The sequence below is a fragment of the Agelaius tricolor genome, unplaced genomic scaffold, assembly GCF_023055355.1.
Source record: "Agelaius tricolor isolate 1412-34295 unplaced genomic scaffold, bAgeTri1.0.p SCAF_5, whole genome shotgun sequence".
NCBI lineage: Eukaryota > Metazoa > Chordata > Aves > Passeriformes > Icteridae > Agelaius > Agelaius tricolor.
The window spans coordinates 37,217,201-37,233,336 of NW_027269265.1; the positions used below are offsets into that span (position 1 = coordinate 37,217,201).

General features: G+C 42.1%; 1 protein-coding gene across 5 annotated transcripts in view; it reads right to left on the reverse strand.

Moving 5' to 3' along the window:
* MAPKBP1 (mitogen-activated protein kinase binding protein 1) overlaps positions 1–16,136 on the reverse strand; it is a 101,932-nt gene that overhangs the window by 27,605 nt on the left and 58,191 nt on the right. For 4 of the 5 annotated variants that reach the window (XM_071427328.1, XM_071427324.1, XM_071427325.1 and 1 more), the window contains exons 7-20: positions 14,009–14,146; positions 13,213–13,395; positions 12,604–12,621; positions 11,916–12,076; positions 11,338–11,527; positions 10,205–10,351; positions 9,131–9,315; positions 8,929–9,020; positions 8,435–8,560; positions 6,729–6,799; positions 6,165–6,286; positions 5,172–5,247; positions 2,526–2,637; positions 1,897–1,960 (exon numbers count right to left, since the gene is read on the reverse strand). In XM_071427328.1, the coding sequence (XP_071283429.1) occupies positions 1,897–1,960; positions 2,526–2,637; positions 5,172–5,247; positions 6,165–6,286; positions 6,729–6,799; positions 8,435–8,560; positions 8,929–9,020; positions 9,131–9,315; positions 10,205–10,351; positions 11,338–11,527; positions 11,916–12,076; positions 12,604–12,621; positions 13,213–13,395; positions 14,009–14,146 (1,685 nt within the window). The remainder of the gene's footprint in view (positions 1–1,896; positions 1,961–2,525; positions 2,638–5,171; positions 5,248–6,164; positions 6,287–6,728; positions 6,800–8,434; positions 8,561–8,928; positions 9,021–9,130; positions 9,316–10,204; positions 10,352–11,337; positions 11,528–11,915; positions 12,077–12,603; positions 12,622–13,212; positions 13,396–14,008; positions 14,147–16,136) is intronic. The other variant, XM_071427327.1, reaches the window with a different exon arrangement.

The following is a 16,136-nucleotide window of genomic DNA, read 5'->3' on the forward strand; positions in this document are numbered from 1 at the left end:
CTGTGTCTGGGAACCATGGCAACCCAAGACAGCCAGCTGCTTCCTCTCAAGGAGCAGCTCTCTCCAAGTAACAGCAACCATAATCTGCTGCTGAAAAAATACTGAAACAGAGGAAACAAAACTCTAAAAGCAAATTTGGCTTGTTCATTATCCCACCCCTGCAGTTATCAAACCTAGAGATAAGCAGCAAACAGCCCAAGCCTGTGAATACATTAGCATCCAACACAAACTCTGCCAAAGCAAGCACCCACCTACCCCTTTTGCTGGGGTTGGGGTGGGGATTCTGCTTTGTTTTTTCTTACCTTGCATTACTTGCCTCACATGAATCTCACAGTCCTTGTGCCCTTTCTCATCCCTGTTTTTCTCTCTATTCTCAGCTCTACTCTTTGCACATGTTGCTATGTGTGAACAGACTATGTTCCCTGCTCTCCTTTGAAAAAGATGCTTTCTCATATCCTCACAGCAATCTTCTTCAGGAATCCTTTCCTCATTTCTCATCCACCTCCTTCATACCCTCAATGAAGAAAATGACCTTTTTTCTCATGAAAATGTCAACAAAAGAATGTTGCAGTAAATCACAAGGATCACTGGGGACTTCAAACCTTCCACGTTTCTGGAATATGTCAGAAGTTCACAACAAAAGGACTCTCTCTCTTACAACTTTTGTCCCTAATCTATTTAAACACATGAAAGAGGAAAACTAAATTATTTATTTATTACTGAAAGACAGAAACAACCAACTGAAGAGAGGTTGTAGATAGGTGGGGGTCGGTCTCTTCCACCGGGCAGCAACTGACAGAACAAGAGGACACAAGCTATGTCAGGGAAGGTATAGGTTGGATATTAGGAAAAAGTTTTTCACCAAAAGAATAATAAAGTACTGGAATGCTCTTCCCAGGGAGCTGGTAGAATCACCATCTCTGAATGTGTTTAACAAAAGACTGGACATGGCACTTGGTGCTATAGTCTAGTTGAGGTGTTAGGGCATAGGTTGGACTCGATGATCTTAGATGTCTCTTCCAACCTCATTATTCTGTGATTCTGTGATGAGATATGATATATTGTATGTTCTATAGCAACTCATCCTCTAAAACACTCTTTCAATTCAATTGTGATTTATTAATTTGAAAAAAAAGAGACAAGAGAATCTGGGTTGCTCTGAACTTGCAATAGCACTCCAGGAGCCATCTTTCTCATAGGAAAAATTTTATTCAGTTCAGCTGAATTTAAGCATTCACTGATTCCAGAAATAGTGGCTCCACTCACCTGTACAACCATCATATTAGGCATGTATTCTCCCTTTTTCCTTGGGCTCAGTTTGGTGACTACTTAAGCTTTTAGTGAACTGATTTAGCTCACTAAATGTACAGAAAACTCATCTCAGGGGAGTACTGATGTAGTGACCTGATTTAGCTGAATGAGGGGTCAGCTGCAGCACTGCTGACTCAGGGGAGTGGGAAAAGGACCGTATGGACAGGACCAAAAAGTGAGGACAGGTCTGTCCCTTTTGCTGCTAAACAGACTCTTTCACCTGGTGAAACCTCATCAACAGGAGTAGTGCAAGAAAGTTTTGGCACTACTAGCAGAAATAGCCCAAGATGCCTTTTATTACAGGCCTGAAGGCTGGTCAGGAAACAGGTCACATGTCTGTCTCCTTTCCAACACAGTATTTACTCCCAGAAAAGGGAAATACTTCACATGGGTCCCATTCCATGAAATGATAGCATAAGGTCTGTGAGCTTTGCCAACAGCACACATTCAGGATTCAGAAAGCTCTGAGATTTATTTGGAATTCATAAAACACCTCTGAAAAAAAAAATCTACCTTTCCTAAGGATATGTTACATCTAGTATGAAATGGCATAAGCCAGTACCACAAATGAGCAAAACCTCTTACCTGTCACCAGAAACAGAGATCAGATGTTTGCAGTCATTACTGAATTTCATCCCAGTTACAATCTCTGTGAGAAATAAAGCACAAAAAAAAATCTTCCCTGAATTATTCAAATGGACAGAAGACATAATTAGCCAAATAGCCTGTCTGCACTCAGTAATTCACACTTCACAGATCAATATGCCCCAATTACCATAACCATTTAACCAAGAATCTATTTAACCAATAGGCTTGACATGGAAGAGGTACTCCATGGCAAAATATACATGAAGACTGAATTCTCTTTTTGCCTATAATAGAAGAGCTCCTGCATGGTAGGAGCTGAGGGCATATCATAATGAAACTAAATATACACTGAAAAAAAACCCCACAGACTACTTTATAGGCTATTAGAAAAACTGCGTAGATAAAGACATGACTTGACAGGTGGGTGTGTGTGTGTGCTTGTGTGCAAAATGCAAAAATTGAACTTGCAATAAAATATTACAACTTCATCCAACTACAATCTATTCAAAAATACCCATTAGGTAAACTTTGGTGGGGAGAAATCTTCAGAAAGCTTTGACTAGTATCAGATCCTACTATATAGTCATCAGCAGAAAAAAATATTTCCAGAAGTTTATAAGCCTTACCTGAGTGTCCATACATGGTTGCAACACACTCGCCAGAATAGAAATCAAAGATGGAGAGGTTCTTGTCAGAACAACTGGTTGCAATATAAAGACCAGAAGGATCTGTTTGCACCTGGTTTAGGAGACCAGAGGAATGCAAAGATCTGGTGAGAAGCTACCTTCCAACTGCATAAAAATAGTGCAGAATACCCAAGACAGTCAGACTAAAATGCAAGTAGCCCCCACAGGAGGCAAGTGGAGTACCAGCCTATCCAGTATCCCAGGAAAAATCTCCAACCTGACCAGACTTTTAAGACTATCTCCAACCTAATCAGAGACTGAAGGCACTTAAATTAAATGCCTTCATGACTGTGAAAGTATTGCCACCAATGGACAAATTTCTACTTTTCTCCTACTTTCTTTTAACCATTGGGGTCTTTCTTCTATGTTAAGATCAAAACAAAACAACAAGAAACTCCCACCCCAAAACACACACACCATAAAAAAAATAAACATCAGAGCTGATAGAGTTAAGGGAAATATTAAAGGATTCGAGTCTTCAGGAGTGAAAGCAAAAAAGAACTCAATGCTGCCAAGAAACTGACTTTGATAATGATGCTGTCACATCTGCAGTATTTGCAACTGCCATTTTTCAGCTATTTTGTTTGTTTTTTGCTTCTTCATGTGCACCTATTTGTTGCTTTATCTTGGATCAAATATAAAATCCCTTGCAAATGCCTCACCACGTCTAAAGCAGCACTACACAGCAAATACAGTTACTGTCACCAATTTAGAGAATTTCAAGGGACTGAGAGGATAAACTGTGTTTTTCAAAGGAGACATGGTAATTAAATAATGGTAAGTCTTTTTGTTTGTTATGGTTCTTGTTAAGGCTCTTTTGGTTTGTTATGTTTATTTTGTTGATGTTTGCTTCCAGTGTCACTGTTTGAGTTCTGCTCATTAAACTGCAATGTATATAATGATCTCAGAATTACATGCCAAGAAAGTTTAAATTCCAGAAACAACCATAATCCCTTGGTTACATAATTGTCTTAAAAATGAGCAAAGCAACAGTAAAAGTAATTGAGATTCCCCACTTAAGATACACATTAAAAGAAAAACCCACAAAAAACATAAAGGATATTAAAAACAAAAAATTCAGCTCCCAGAACATTTCATGGTTTTTTGTCTGAGAAAAATCTAATCAAGCACCTAAGCTTATCAGCAGTTTAAAGTGTAGCATCAGTTTTTCACTTTCTTTGCTCTGGCTTACAAAAAATTTGTGGGAATTATAATAGGCAAAGAGAAAGATCTTCCTCTGTAAAACAGAAGAGCTGACACTGAACAAAACTTAGTTTCCCCCTTCCCTTTTTACCCAGTTATTTACACCTATCAATAGTTTCACCTAGAAGGGAGCTAAAAATATCATCTACTCCTGCCTGACCAATTCAGAGTTGACCTAAGATTCGTCAAGCTTAGTCTCCCCCATAAGGGCCACATGTTTAAAGTTTGTTATTAAATGCATTGGTCAAATGCATCTTCAACACTGTCAGGCTTGGAGTATTGACCACCTCTCCAGGACTCCTGTTCCAGTGTTTGACCACACTCTCAGTAAAGAAATGCTTCCTCCTAATGTCCCTGGTGCAGCTTTGAACCATTCCCATATATCCTGTCACCAGATCCCAGGGAGAAGCACTCAGCACCTCCCCCTGTGTGTCCTCTCCTCAGGAAGCTGTAGAGAGCAATGCAGTCACCCTTCAGCCTCTTCCTCTCCAAACTAGATAAGCCCTAAATCCTCCAGCTGCTCCTCATAGGACATTCCTTCCAGTCCCTAATAATAAATAATACTGCTGACCTGTGCAGCAGTAGAAAATTATCAGTGAAAAAAAATATAATGAAGAAGCTTGTTTGGCAACTTTAGAGATATTTTGATTTTGTCATCTGGCTTTCCCCCTTTATAGACAAGAATGCAGTTCTTCCACTCCACTGTGAATCTCAAACACACCTGATTTACCAAGGTAAGCCCTGCAGAGTGGCAGAAGCAGGTGTGCTACCCTGGCCCAAGGCCTGGATGCACTCCGCAGAGGGAAACTTGAACAGACTCTCCCTAAACAGTACCATGCTTGTCCAGAACTCCAAGACCCAGGCTTTTCAGGGCCAATACTATTTTATTTTATCAACTCAGTTTCCCTTGTATTTGCCCTCTGAAATCCACTTCACAAACACTGATCAACAGGTATTTCCCCTTCAAAAATCTAACAAAACCAGTCAAGAAAACCAGAATGAGCTCTCTGGAGCAGAAAGCAAAGGATTAAATTAAATGGATTAAATCATCTCCTGACAGATATTGGTGCAGTTCTACTTGCTTTTACAACACGGTCCTGTGACTCACTTCAGAAACAGGACAGAGAGAAAAATCAAAGATCAACTTCAGCATTCATTGACTCTCTTCCTGCTTTAGCCTGATGAAACCCAAATATATTACCAGCCCTTAAAGGTGGAAGTAGGAGGAAGCAGCAGCAGGGTAAAGGACAAAGTATGGAGCAAGAAAATAAAAGAAAGAAAAAGAAAAAAGAAATTACTGTACTCAGATTTGTATTTCATTTTCTTGTCCCTGAGCTGCATTCAGAAAAGCTGAAAATTGAAAAAGGAAGGAAAACAGCTTACTTTGATAAGGGTGCCGTCTTCACCTTGGGATCCCTTGTAAAGCTTCTTCTGCTTCCCACTGCTTATGTTGAAAACCCTAAGGGGATGACATAAGATAACATGGCTCATTGTGCCCAGGTACTACCCTGGGGCTGCTGTCACCAGGATCCTTTTCTCTCCCTGTTCCTCATTCCATATAAAATACAGGAAACGGGGCCAAACTACAGGAAGTGGAGAAATTATCTCCATGAAATATTATCACCAGACATTTAAATGGTTCAAGAAATAACCCCAAAAGTAATGCAAAGGCAGATTATCTGAATTAAAATCAAGGCTTTATTCTCAAGCCAATAAACAGTCCTCACTGCTGTAAAAATACCTGGGCTCCTTCATACTAGAGCAAAGGATTAAGAGAGCAAGACACTTTATGCTAAAACAAATTACATCCAGTAGTGATATTTAGCTATTACATCCAGTAGTGATATTTAGCTATCACCAAAACTCTTAACATCTCACACAGCTACAATACGAGGAGAGACACAACTACAGAGAGACTCCTTTGCTTTCAAGCAGACAGATTGGAGAAATGGATAGAAATAGAGACTGGGCTCCACTTGTTCAATGACAGTCACATCTATTTCCGTTTTAGGTTCCCACAGTCCCAGGTATTCCACAGGACCCCACAGCTGTTAACTAAGTACCTTCAAAACCAAAAATTACCACAGTGCAGAAGTTTTTGCCCCACAATTCAATGATGTGCCAAGGAAGGCACACTTGCTCCCTCAGTAGAAAGCCTTTGCTCCACAGAGCAACCCAGTGAGAAGCCACAAGTCCCATGGGAATTGCACACATACACAGCTCTTTATCAGTGAGAGGAAAGGCAGAGTTCAGCCTCACAGTGCCTCAGATCTGTCTGAAAATGCTGTATCAAAGAACTTAGAGGAATAATGATGGACATGGGGCTGCTTCATTTATGACTGGAAAAAATATTTTCAAGTTGAGAAGGAAACTAACCTGATGTTACGATCCTGGCATCCAATAGCTGCATATTTCCAGCTGGGGTCCACATCCATGTCATAAAGTGTGGTCTTTCTAACAATGTGATGTGTTCGGGTAAACTGGACTCCTTCTCCTGTCTAAACATATGGGTAACAACTGTGTCAAAATCAAGTTGTTAATCCATTATTAAAAGCAAGTTAATACAGATGAGTCTTCTCACACAGCCAGCACAAAACAATCCTTCCCAGGGGGCTGCTGGGAGCAGCTGGGACTGGAGGCACAAGAAACTCTTCCCTCCAGCCCATACTCTTTCACTAGTTTTCACAATAGCTCTGACAGTGAAGGAAAAGCAGATATCCTAACAGGTCTCTATTTCTGCTGTGAGAGGTCAGGCTGGGAGTAGCTGCATGCTTCACAAAACTATTTGTCTGAATGCAATCTCTTCCATCGAGTCAGTGAGAGGCACTGAGGCTGAAATAGCAACAAGCTCATACAGAAACTCTGATATCATTCTTTGAAGTAACTCCTTTGTGGAGAGGTTATAAATTAGAAGTGTACAAAAAGCTGTGATAAGGTTACCTTCTGCGCAGTGCGGAAATAGATGCTCTTGTCTGCCCCACAGCTTATCATCCGCACTTTCCCATCGTTGGCTGGAATAAAAAGGCAGGAGACAAAAGATAAACACATATACAAGGTGGAGGAAATGTTTCAATTTATACCACTGCTCATTTATTCCAGTCCTGATTAGTTAAGACTGACCCCTCCCCAAGCAGCAAAACAGAAGCCCCTTCTCAGGGACAGCACTTGTCTTTCATGCTCAGAGAGCATGAGGCTCCAACACAGAGGCTTTTCAGAACAGATTAGGATGCAATTCTGTCTTCTCCCTCACCAATATGCTCATATCTCTGTGTGCCACAGCACTCTGGCAACATGGCACATTGACAGTAGAAGCTGAAAACAGGCAATAGGCACTTTTCAGACCTTAGAGCTGGACACATCTTTCTTGCTGCCCTTTCTTACTGCAGGGTCAGGCTTCCCTTCTTCCCTTAGGACTCTTCCATAACCAAGCAGCTCCTTCAGCAAAGCAACACCCAATAAAACTCCAAGTAATGACAATGCATCCAACACCACACAAGTCCTTGAACAGCACCCACTTAGAGCATGCCAGCACTTGGCTCATAGACGAGCATAAAGGCCTTAGTTGCCAGGCCTTGAGCCCACTTCCCTCATCTCCTGGGAGTTCAGCTTGTTGCATTCAAGGCCAGCTCACTGATAAGGCAGATCTGTCAGAGAAACTGCTGCTGGACTTGGAGATCCTCCAGAAAAAAAAACTTGAAAAAGCCACACAGTTGCTTTGGGGAGCCCCTGCTTCAGTGAGTCCCTTCACCTGGGAGTGGTTTTCAAGCTGAGTTCTCATCCTTGAGTCCCAACTGAGCAACACTGCAGCAGCATTGCAGCCACACTTGTGCCTGGACATGCACCCCCACTGAGCCAAAGCCTGACCCAATCCATGGATTCACCTTCCTGATCTGAACTCCATCTTGCCTTGCTACTATGGACTTGCCTGGCAGGCACTGAACTATAGCTTGACCCTGACCACTCCAGACTGATCAAGACCTTGAATTGCTTGAATCCACGGTCTTACCACTATGGATTTGCCTGGTGATCTGGACTACTGGCTGTATCTAGACTTGATCTGCTCCTGCTCATGTCCTGTGGTACTTTCCCACAGCCAGTGGAAAAGGCCACTACCTTTACCTGCTTTCCTGTCCCCCCTGGCTACTGCCTTTCCCTGGCAGAGCAGCCAGCTCTTGCTGTCTGACCATTGGCAGCAACTGAGTGCTAGGGATAAAATGTGCTCCATTACCAGGAATGCAAAGCCTTACAGTGGGTTACAATCACAAATTTACTTTATCCAAAACTTATTTTTCTGTGTGTGTTTTGTGAGATTTTATTTTGAACAATGACTGTTCAGAGTTCTCCTAAATTAGTTCTCTCTGAAATTAGTTAGTGGGAATAAATCATTACAGAAAACAGTTTTCCAAAGAAATTATGAGGAAAGGTTCTCTTAGGAGGGAGGAAGGAGAGAAAATTAAAGCAAAACCAGAAAAGAAGGCAAGTATCACCTTCTGTTAAGACTACAACTGAAAAAGATGACCAAAAGATGACCCAGCTGCAGCTTCAAATTGACCTAGTCCAGTAGATAAAAGCAGATAAAATTACAGCCATAAGGGGACAATAGCAGTGCTCAAATCCAGCTTTGGTAGGAGGCCATGATTTGCTACCTGCAAATTTCACTGCAGTGATGGAAGAAGAATGTTCATCCAGGGTTTGCTGCAGGCTATAGTCCTTTCCAGCATCCAAGACATGAATCAATCTATCCCGACTGGCTGAGGCTAAGAGCTTTAAACCTGTTAGAAATTGAAAAAGACTGCAAGATCATGACTTAAAAAGTCATTTTTAAAACAGCTTCCCAAGTCTTCTTGGAGACAAAACATTATACTGCAGCTAACTGCATATATGGACACAAAGCAACACACCTGAATTTTGCATTACAATAATAAACAGAACAAGCTGCAATCTCAACATACAATATTCTAATAAAAAGTAAGAGAAGGAAGACTTTTTCAAAGCCTGGCTCTACTAGCCCAATACCTGAAGCCTCATTTGAAATCCATGAGTAGTTCAGCATGGCAATTCTAACATACCATAGTTGGACATTTTGACTTGCTCAACATTACATTCATAAGCAAAGGGGAGGAAGCTCAATTGCATTTACCTGTGTCAGGTTTGGAGTATTCCAGACATAGGATCTCTGAGTCATGGGCTTCTACCTTCAGCATTTCCTTCAGAGACTGCAACTCATATATTCTAGGATATAACATGGCTCATTTCAGTATGTTTAATAAAATTAGCAAGACCTGGTTATTTTCTCATGCCTGAGCAGTCTGCAATCTGCATTAGAAGCTTTATGGGATTACCTGAGAGTGCCTATCCTGTCCCCTGAGGCCAGGTGCTCCCCGCTGGGACTCACACAGACAGTGCGTATCCCCACCTTCGTATCCAGCACTTGTGCATCAGCTTTGTCTGCACTTCCTGCTGAGTTGTAATCAGTGTCCAGAAGTACCTGAGTGTTGTCATCTACATAGATGATTTTCATCAAGTCCTGGGGACACAATACACCCAGAAATATTTACTAGTTACAAAATATTAAAGCAAAGCATCTGCCTTAGAAATTGAGCTCCTAGCCAACATAAACATTTTATTGGCAACGATGCTGTAATTGGTATGACCTTTTAGTTAGGAGCAAGCACTAAGCCCCTACAGTTTGTAGGATGAAAGTTTCACAGTTGTGTCTCACAATCACCCCTTTCAAAAGATTCAAGCTAGAAACTAGCAGCATCTCTTTTGCTACTGACAAGCTCTGGGATTAGTGATTACAACATATTAGGGCACACAGCAGGAGTAGGAAAGACTTCTAGTGATTATCTAAGTCAGCAGTCTCAGTACTGACAGAAAAAACAATTTTTTCCACCTGATTCCTGAGGTCAGGGCTGCTGTGTTCAGAGATCTTCCAACTCAGATGAGAACAGAAGCTAATGTCCATATGTAATCACTGCTCTGTATGATTAGCCTCCCTCTTATATAGATGAAGTGAGTGCAAACTTTTACATTCAATTTCCCAAACCTCTGCTTCATTTAATGCACCTTTTCCAAACAAATCTTATAAGTGGTTACACATCACAGAGATGCAGAAAAAGGGAACCAGCTCTCCTGAAACATATGGCCCTTATGGAAAAGACTAAGCTTGATGAATCTTTGGGTGGTTTATGAAAACAGCAATAATCCCCAGGACTATTTCAGACAACCTGTCCTTCTGCCCAGTACTCCTTTTGTGTTTCTTCAGGTTCATACATTTAACTAGATTTGTGCTCAGTTTACAGAAACCTAGGTTGACTTGGAGATACAAAAAAATTTAGGCCTTAACTTGGGAATCTGTGTGTGAAGAAGAGCAACCCCAAGGACAAGGAGGTGATCCAAACCTAGGATCTTACATTGCTGAGGATGTTGCGGTGCAGGGCTGTGCCGTGGATGTTGGAGCTTTCAGTGTTCCACAGACGAATGGTGTTGTCAGAAGAGCAGGTGATGAAGGAACCAGGGGGGAGGCAGGGCTGATTGTTGTCCTTCACCTCTGGATACATCTAAGGGCAAGTAAAATCAATGCCTGAATAATATTGCCTGGCATCTGGCACCCTAGACACTGGTAGCAAGTTTCAAAACAAAATGAGACAAAAGGGGTGTCCTCTCTGTTTTCTAAAGGTGAAAGCCAGACAGTTCTGACAAAACCTATTTGCAGACCAGAGCTTCAGACTGACTTCAAACAAATGTTCACTGAGCTTCCCTCATCACAGAAAACCTCCTTAAGAAGCATGCAACAAACCAGTATCTTTTGTTTCTAACAGTTCAAAGAGAGCACCTCAAATCACAAACAATGATCATGCAATAACCACCTTGCACTGTTGTTTGCAGCTTTCATCTACTACTGTCAGTTTATAATTCAGAAGGAAAGGGTGAGATGCAATTAATAAATAAAAAGAGAGTTCTCAACCTCTTCCAACTTTCATTCCACTTTCCCCTCTCCTAACCATTGTTAGACATATTTCAACATATTAACAACTCCATTGTTTCCTATACTTCCTTCCCTCTGAGGGAAAACCAACTTGATAGACTGCAAGATGACAGAAGACACTTGAGAGGCTATTTCCACATGTTCAGGTAAATATGTTAAGAAGGACCAGAGTTCACTATTTTATCACTATTTCATATTTTTGACTTAGAAGCAATTACTCACCACAGATCTCAAGCAGTTTTTTTGAGGTCAGCAATAAACTCTTGTGCGTTTTCTAAAAGGATGCTCTGTATTCAGGTTTGTTTAATTCTGCTTCCTCTCCCACCTCTCACCTTTTAATGGTGAGATTTTTCTTTCCCAGTAGCACCACACATTCGGTCAGCCATTGCAGTGCAGCCAAAAACTGTTCCCAGGCCCAGTAGCAAATGCACTAACCACAGGTGAAAAACTGAGTCAATTCCCTCTACAGTCAGCATTTGCATTCAAATTTGGCAGCTCATCTGATGACTTTCTCAACTGCAACTCACAACCCTACCCCTGTGTTTGCAAACAACGTACCTCAATGTTCCACACACAGGAAGAGTGATACAAAGCAGAGTACACCTTGCCCACTTTCTTCGGATCTTTGACATCCCACACATACAGGCTGTGGTCATTGTATACACAGGAAAGCCACTGGTTGGTGGGGTCAAAGGTCAAGGCAATGGTGTCAGGATACTTCGCATCAGCCACACCAGAGAAAAGACGGCTGCACAAAGAGAGAACAACAGCCTGGTTAACTTGTGCTTTCTCCAGGAGCTGGGGCAATGCTCAAACAGGAGAGCTCAGATTCTCCATGGGGCACTGTTGAGATGAACAAAGGTATCTATAGGTAGAGAGAGTAGTTGGCCAGGAAGACCTGTCTCTTGAACAACCAAAGTCCCAAAAGAAGCCTCAAAGTCCCATGGCAAAAGTCTCTCCTTGCCATCCAACTGTAGTCCAGTCATACAGGGCAAGCCTGCAACAGCTCAGAGAGTTCTGCAACAGACTGCCAACTTTAATCCATAAAAAGAGCATGCTCCAGATGGCAAAGGTCTGAGGAATAGTTCTAACCCCCACAAGCTTCCCTTGCTCCCTTCCATCCTTCTCCACAGTACCTGGCCTCAGTCACACTTGCGATGTCAGTTCCCAGGAAGTGTGGTTTCGGCAGAGTAGTGACAAAGTGAAGGTTTAGAGGGTTAAAAATCCGCACGGTGCCGTCAGCACAGCCGCAGAAGATGTAGTCATGATTCACAGAGATGCAGTTTGCCACAGTGGTCTGAGGAGGACACAGCACAAGAGACAGCAAATGAGAAATGTGCTCTCACGTCAAAGGTCACCAGACACACATCAGGGAGAACAGCGAATTGACAGACAAAGGAGTCATGGTCAGAAGAGCTGCAGTGAAGTCGAGCCCTGGGAATAAGGAAAAGCCTAAAAATCCATCTTTCCTTTCTGAAGAACTTTCCAGCCAAGGTCCACTGCAGATCCCAAGCAGTTAGAAAAAAGCCCAGTTTCTCTGCCACCCACTATGATGGGAAGCGAGCAGAGCTACACATTTGCTCCAGCTGAGTCCTACTCTGAACACTGCTTTTATTTCTGTGACATTCAATGACACTGGCAGGCAAGCAGCACCTCACCCTGTACTAGCACACCAACACATTACCTGTCAGGAGGGGATAAGAAACAGAACAAAATGGATTTTCTTCCCCTCCCTTTGGGATCTGTACAAATGGCAGAAAATGGCACAAAATGGAGTGTGGTGAAAAGGGGATGAGTTCAATGCAAAAAGTTTTTTCAACTTACTGTGAAGCTGTCTGTATTCTGAGCGAGAGTGAAAGGCAGATTTTAGAGAGGAAAGGAAAGGAAAGAAAAGAAGAGGCATTTCACTTGAGTGAAAGCGTGGACAGACTTTTTCCCTTGATTTTAATACACAGGATCCTTGCAGGTGGGCACATTACATTCAATTGAAAGGAAAACAAGTGTGATCAAATTCTTAACTATGGGCAGGCCTGGTGGTTTAGAATAGACAAATCAACTAGCACCTTGGGAACCTGCATTTGAGATGCACAAGCCAAGTAAGACATTGCAGAGTGGATAGAAACCAGAATCTTTTTAGATTCCTACTTGCCCCAGCCAGGCCAGGAGGGACCATACAGGAGTTGCCATAAGGACATTGCTTTGCCAGAAGAGCAGTCCCTGTAATGCTGGGGTGTGAGAATGAAAGAGGCTCAACAATCAGTAAAATCCCTTTGACAAGAAATAACACTATTCTTGCCCAGCCTTCCAGAGTAAATCATAGGGTTGCAGAAGCACAATTATTTTCACTGCTTGTGGTCAGCTTGTACCTCTGAGTGCCCTTATTATTTGCTCTTCCTGCTCTACTTGAGCAGAATAGGAGGATGTAAAACTCACCCTCAGCTCCACCCACTTGTCTAGCAGCCTTTTTTCATTGAATTCACAGAGCAGGCCTGAGGATGTGATACAGAAAGTGCTGTCAGCTTTTTTGCCCCTTCCACAAGCCACGTCCGCAAAGAAGTTGTTCCTCAGTTCTCCAAGCAATCCCGAGCGACCCAGCAAGGGGACAGTGGCATTGACCTAGTAACAGAAAACAGTTTGCTACACATACAGCAAGGCACTTCAGGCAGACAGTGATTTTTTAGACCATCAACCCCTGAGTGCTGAAGCGATTCAAAGAAAAAACTGTAAATAGCGTACAAGGAGAGCTTTTACTTGCTGTTCATGTTTACAACTGTTCATGAGAACACAGAAGAATCACCATAGGTGGATTCTGCCTCCCAGAGAATAACACAACAGCTAAAACTGTTAAACACTTTGGCTGATGCTTCAAAATTATACTCACAACCTTTTGAGATGCTCATACCAATGTCAAAGAGCTCTCCCCACCTCTGTGCTCCAAGGAGTTAAATTACTGCAGCTCTTTTCTAGCTTATTTGTTCTTCAGTATATGTGACTGCTAAAGAACAAGCATGCTGCTATGCAACTCCATGAGTGACATCCCTACATCAGTGCAAGACAAGCTTTTGGTGCTATCAGCCCATGACACTTGAGAGCCAGGTGTGGAAGGCTCTCCTTGCATCCCAGAAAAATAAAACATTTCCCACTTCCCACAGCTCACTAGGGCAAAATCCACCCTGCTTTAAGACAGAAATGCCTGTTTAGAGGTTGGCCTTGATGCACTCTCTCTCACCTTGGAGGTTTTGCTGTCATCCAGGTACCAGAACTTGATATGTCGATTTCCAGCAGTGACAAAGTAACTGCAGTCCTCAGAGAATGACACTGCTGTCACCTTACTTGAGACCTTGTTGGCTGCCACTACAATGTTTTTCTGGAAACACAATTGTTTACATTGCTTAATTTCTTTGCTCAGAAGCAAAGGAAACTAATTTGAATTACAGGCACATATCCAGTACAAACAGTGCAGCAGGAAAAAGATGAAACCCAAACTATTCCCCATTCACCTCCATATACAACCTCCCCAGCATTAGCTGGGAACATTGATTTGGCAGATAGTATAATTCACATTTATATCAAATTAATATTATTATATTCATATTTATTTTAATTCACATTTATATTAAAAATTCAAATTTATATTCACATTCTACATTAACTATGATCAAGAACAAATCAGCAGGCAGTAGTAGTGCCTGCAGGAACTTGGTATGTGAGCCATGACAAACATGTGGGTTTCACAATCACCAGAAGCTCAGAGCAAACCCATTTCCCTTCCTAAACAGCAAATCCACATGTAGGTCAGCACAAGGAAGAACTCCCCCAGCCCCCAGGCAGCAATGAGGCCATTGCACTCAAGATGAGGAAATGGTACTTTTCACAGAGAAAACTGTACTGGTTCTTCCATGAATTCTTCTTTCTCTTGAAACACGTTATACTTTATCAAAAGACTCAAAATACACAAAGACCATCCCTGTACTGGAAGTGAAAAAGCAAAATCTATTATACCTCAAATGTGCACCTCAAAATGGCAATGTTTGGGAAAGGAGGAAAAAGATGCAGGGACAGAAAACAGGATGGACACTGCTCAAGCAGAATGGTCAGATAGCAACATCACACAGCATCATTGTTCAGTTTTCCTCTCCCTGCCTTTCCCCAGTTAGAAGTGAGAATAAACAAGTTTTCTGCTTTGTCTGTTGTGGATTTGCAAGCATGCAGCACACAGCTGACAACAGTGCATCCCTTTTCATTCTTGCTGTGTTTCCTTTACCCTTCTTTTCAGGGATTCAGCTGCTCCCAGTCTTCCAGGCACAATGCCCTAGCACACAAACCACATCACTCCAAGGGCCCCACAGGACTGTGGGGAGCATTGAAGAAACTGCTGGCAGAAATGAAGAAACCAGCACAAGGGGAGTCTAGCCTGCTGCACCATCACCATGGAGGATCCTCCAACCCAGAATGAAGGAAAGGCAGCAATTATCATAACTTCTTTCAAGACAATGGACAGAGAAAAGCTTAGGACCCTTGCAGACCTCAACATCTGGATCATTGCTGTGGTCTTTATTTAGGGAAGCAAGGGAATCCTACAGACAACATGGATTTTCTTTTCCATCACAGTTAAATGACTAGGTCTACCAGTCAGGAAAAATAGGGAAATAAAAGCAGCAGCACAGAGGATAGAAGGGTTGTGGTTAAAAGTGAAGGAAAACACTTCAGGAGACCTGTATTCTCAGTCTTTATTCACTTTGGTCAGGTAAAGTATCTCTAGTTTTGGTGTCCAGCCTGCAAAGTAAAGGCCAGCTAGAGCTCCCATCCCAGTCTGGAGCATAAGCTTAAAGTGTGTGTTCTTCAGCAGGGAAGAGTCAAACAATTCTTACCTCAGAAGTTCTCATGCCCACAATTATACAGTGAACAGAAAAACCCAGATAAGCAAAGGAAAGCAAAACTACTTGTACTGTTTCACACATCTCCCATGCATTGTGACCCTGTCCAAGTCACTACTTTCATTTGTATAACTAGAAATAATCCAAACAATGAGCACTCAATTTGCAACACAGACAAACACACTTAGGTTCTCTCACTACACACAGTATTTAGCTATATGAAAAAATAGCAATGACAAACTTCAGCTCACACAGAAGATAACAGTGACATCTTAAATTACAGCACATGTGATGAAGACTAAAATAGACTAAATGTGATGAAGACAGTAACATACTAAATGAGTGTGGGCTTAGAAGCTACAAGAGAAGAGGAGGCTCTGAGTACCTAAAGGAGGCCTACAGGAAACATGGGGAGGGATTTTTCATCAGGAAGTATAATGATAGGACAAGCAGTAATGGTTTTAAACTGAAAGAAGGTAG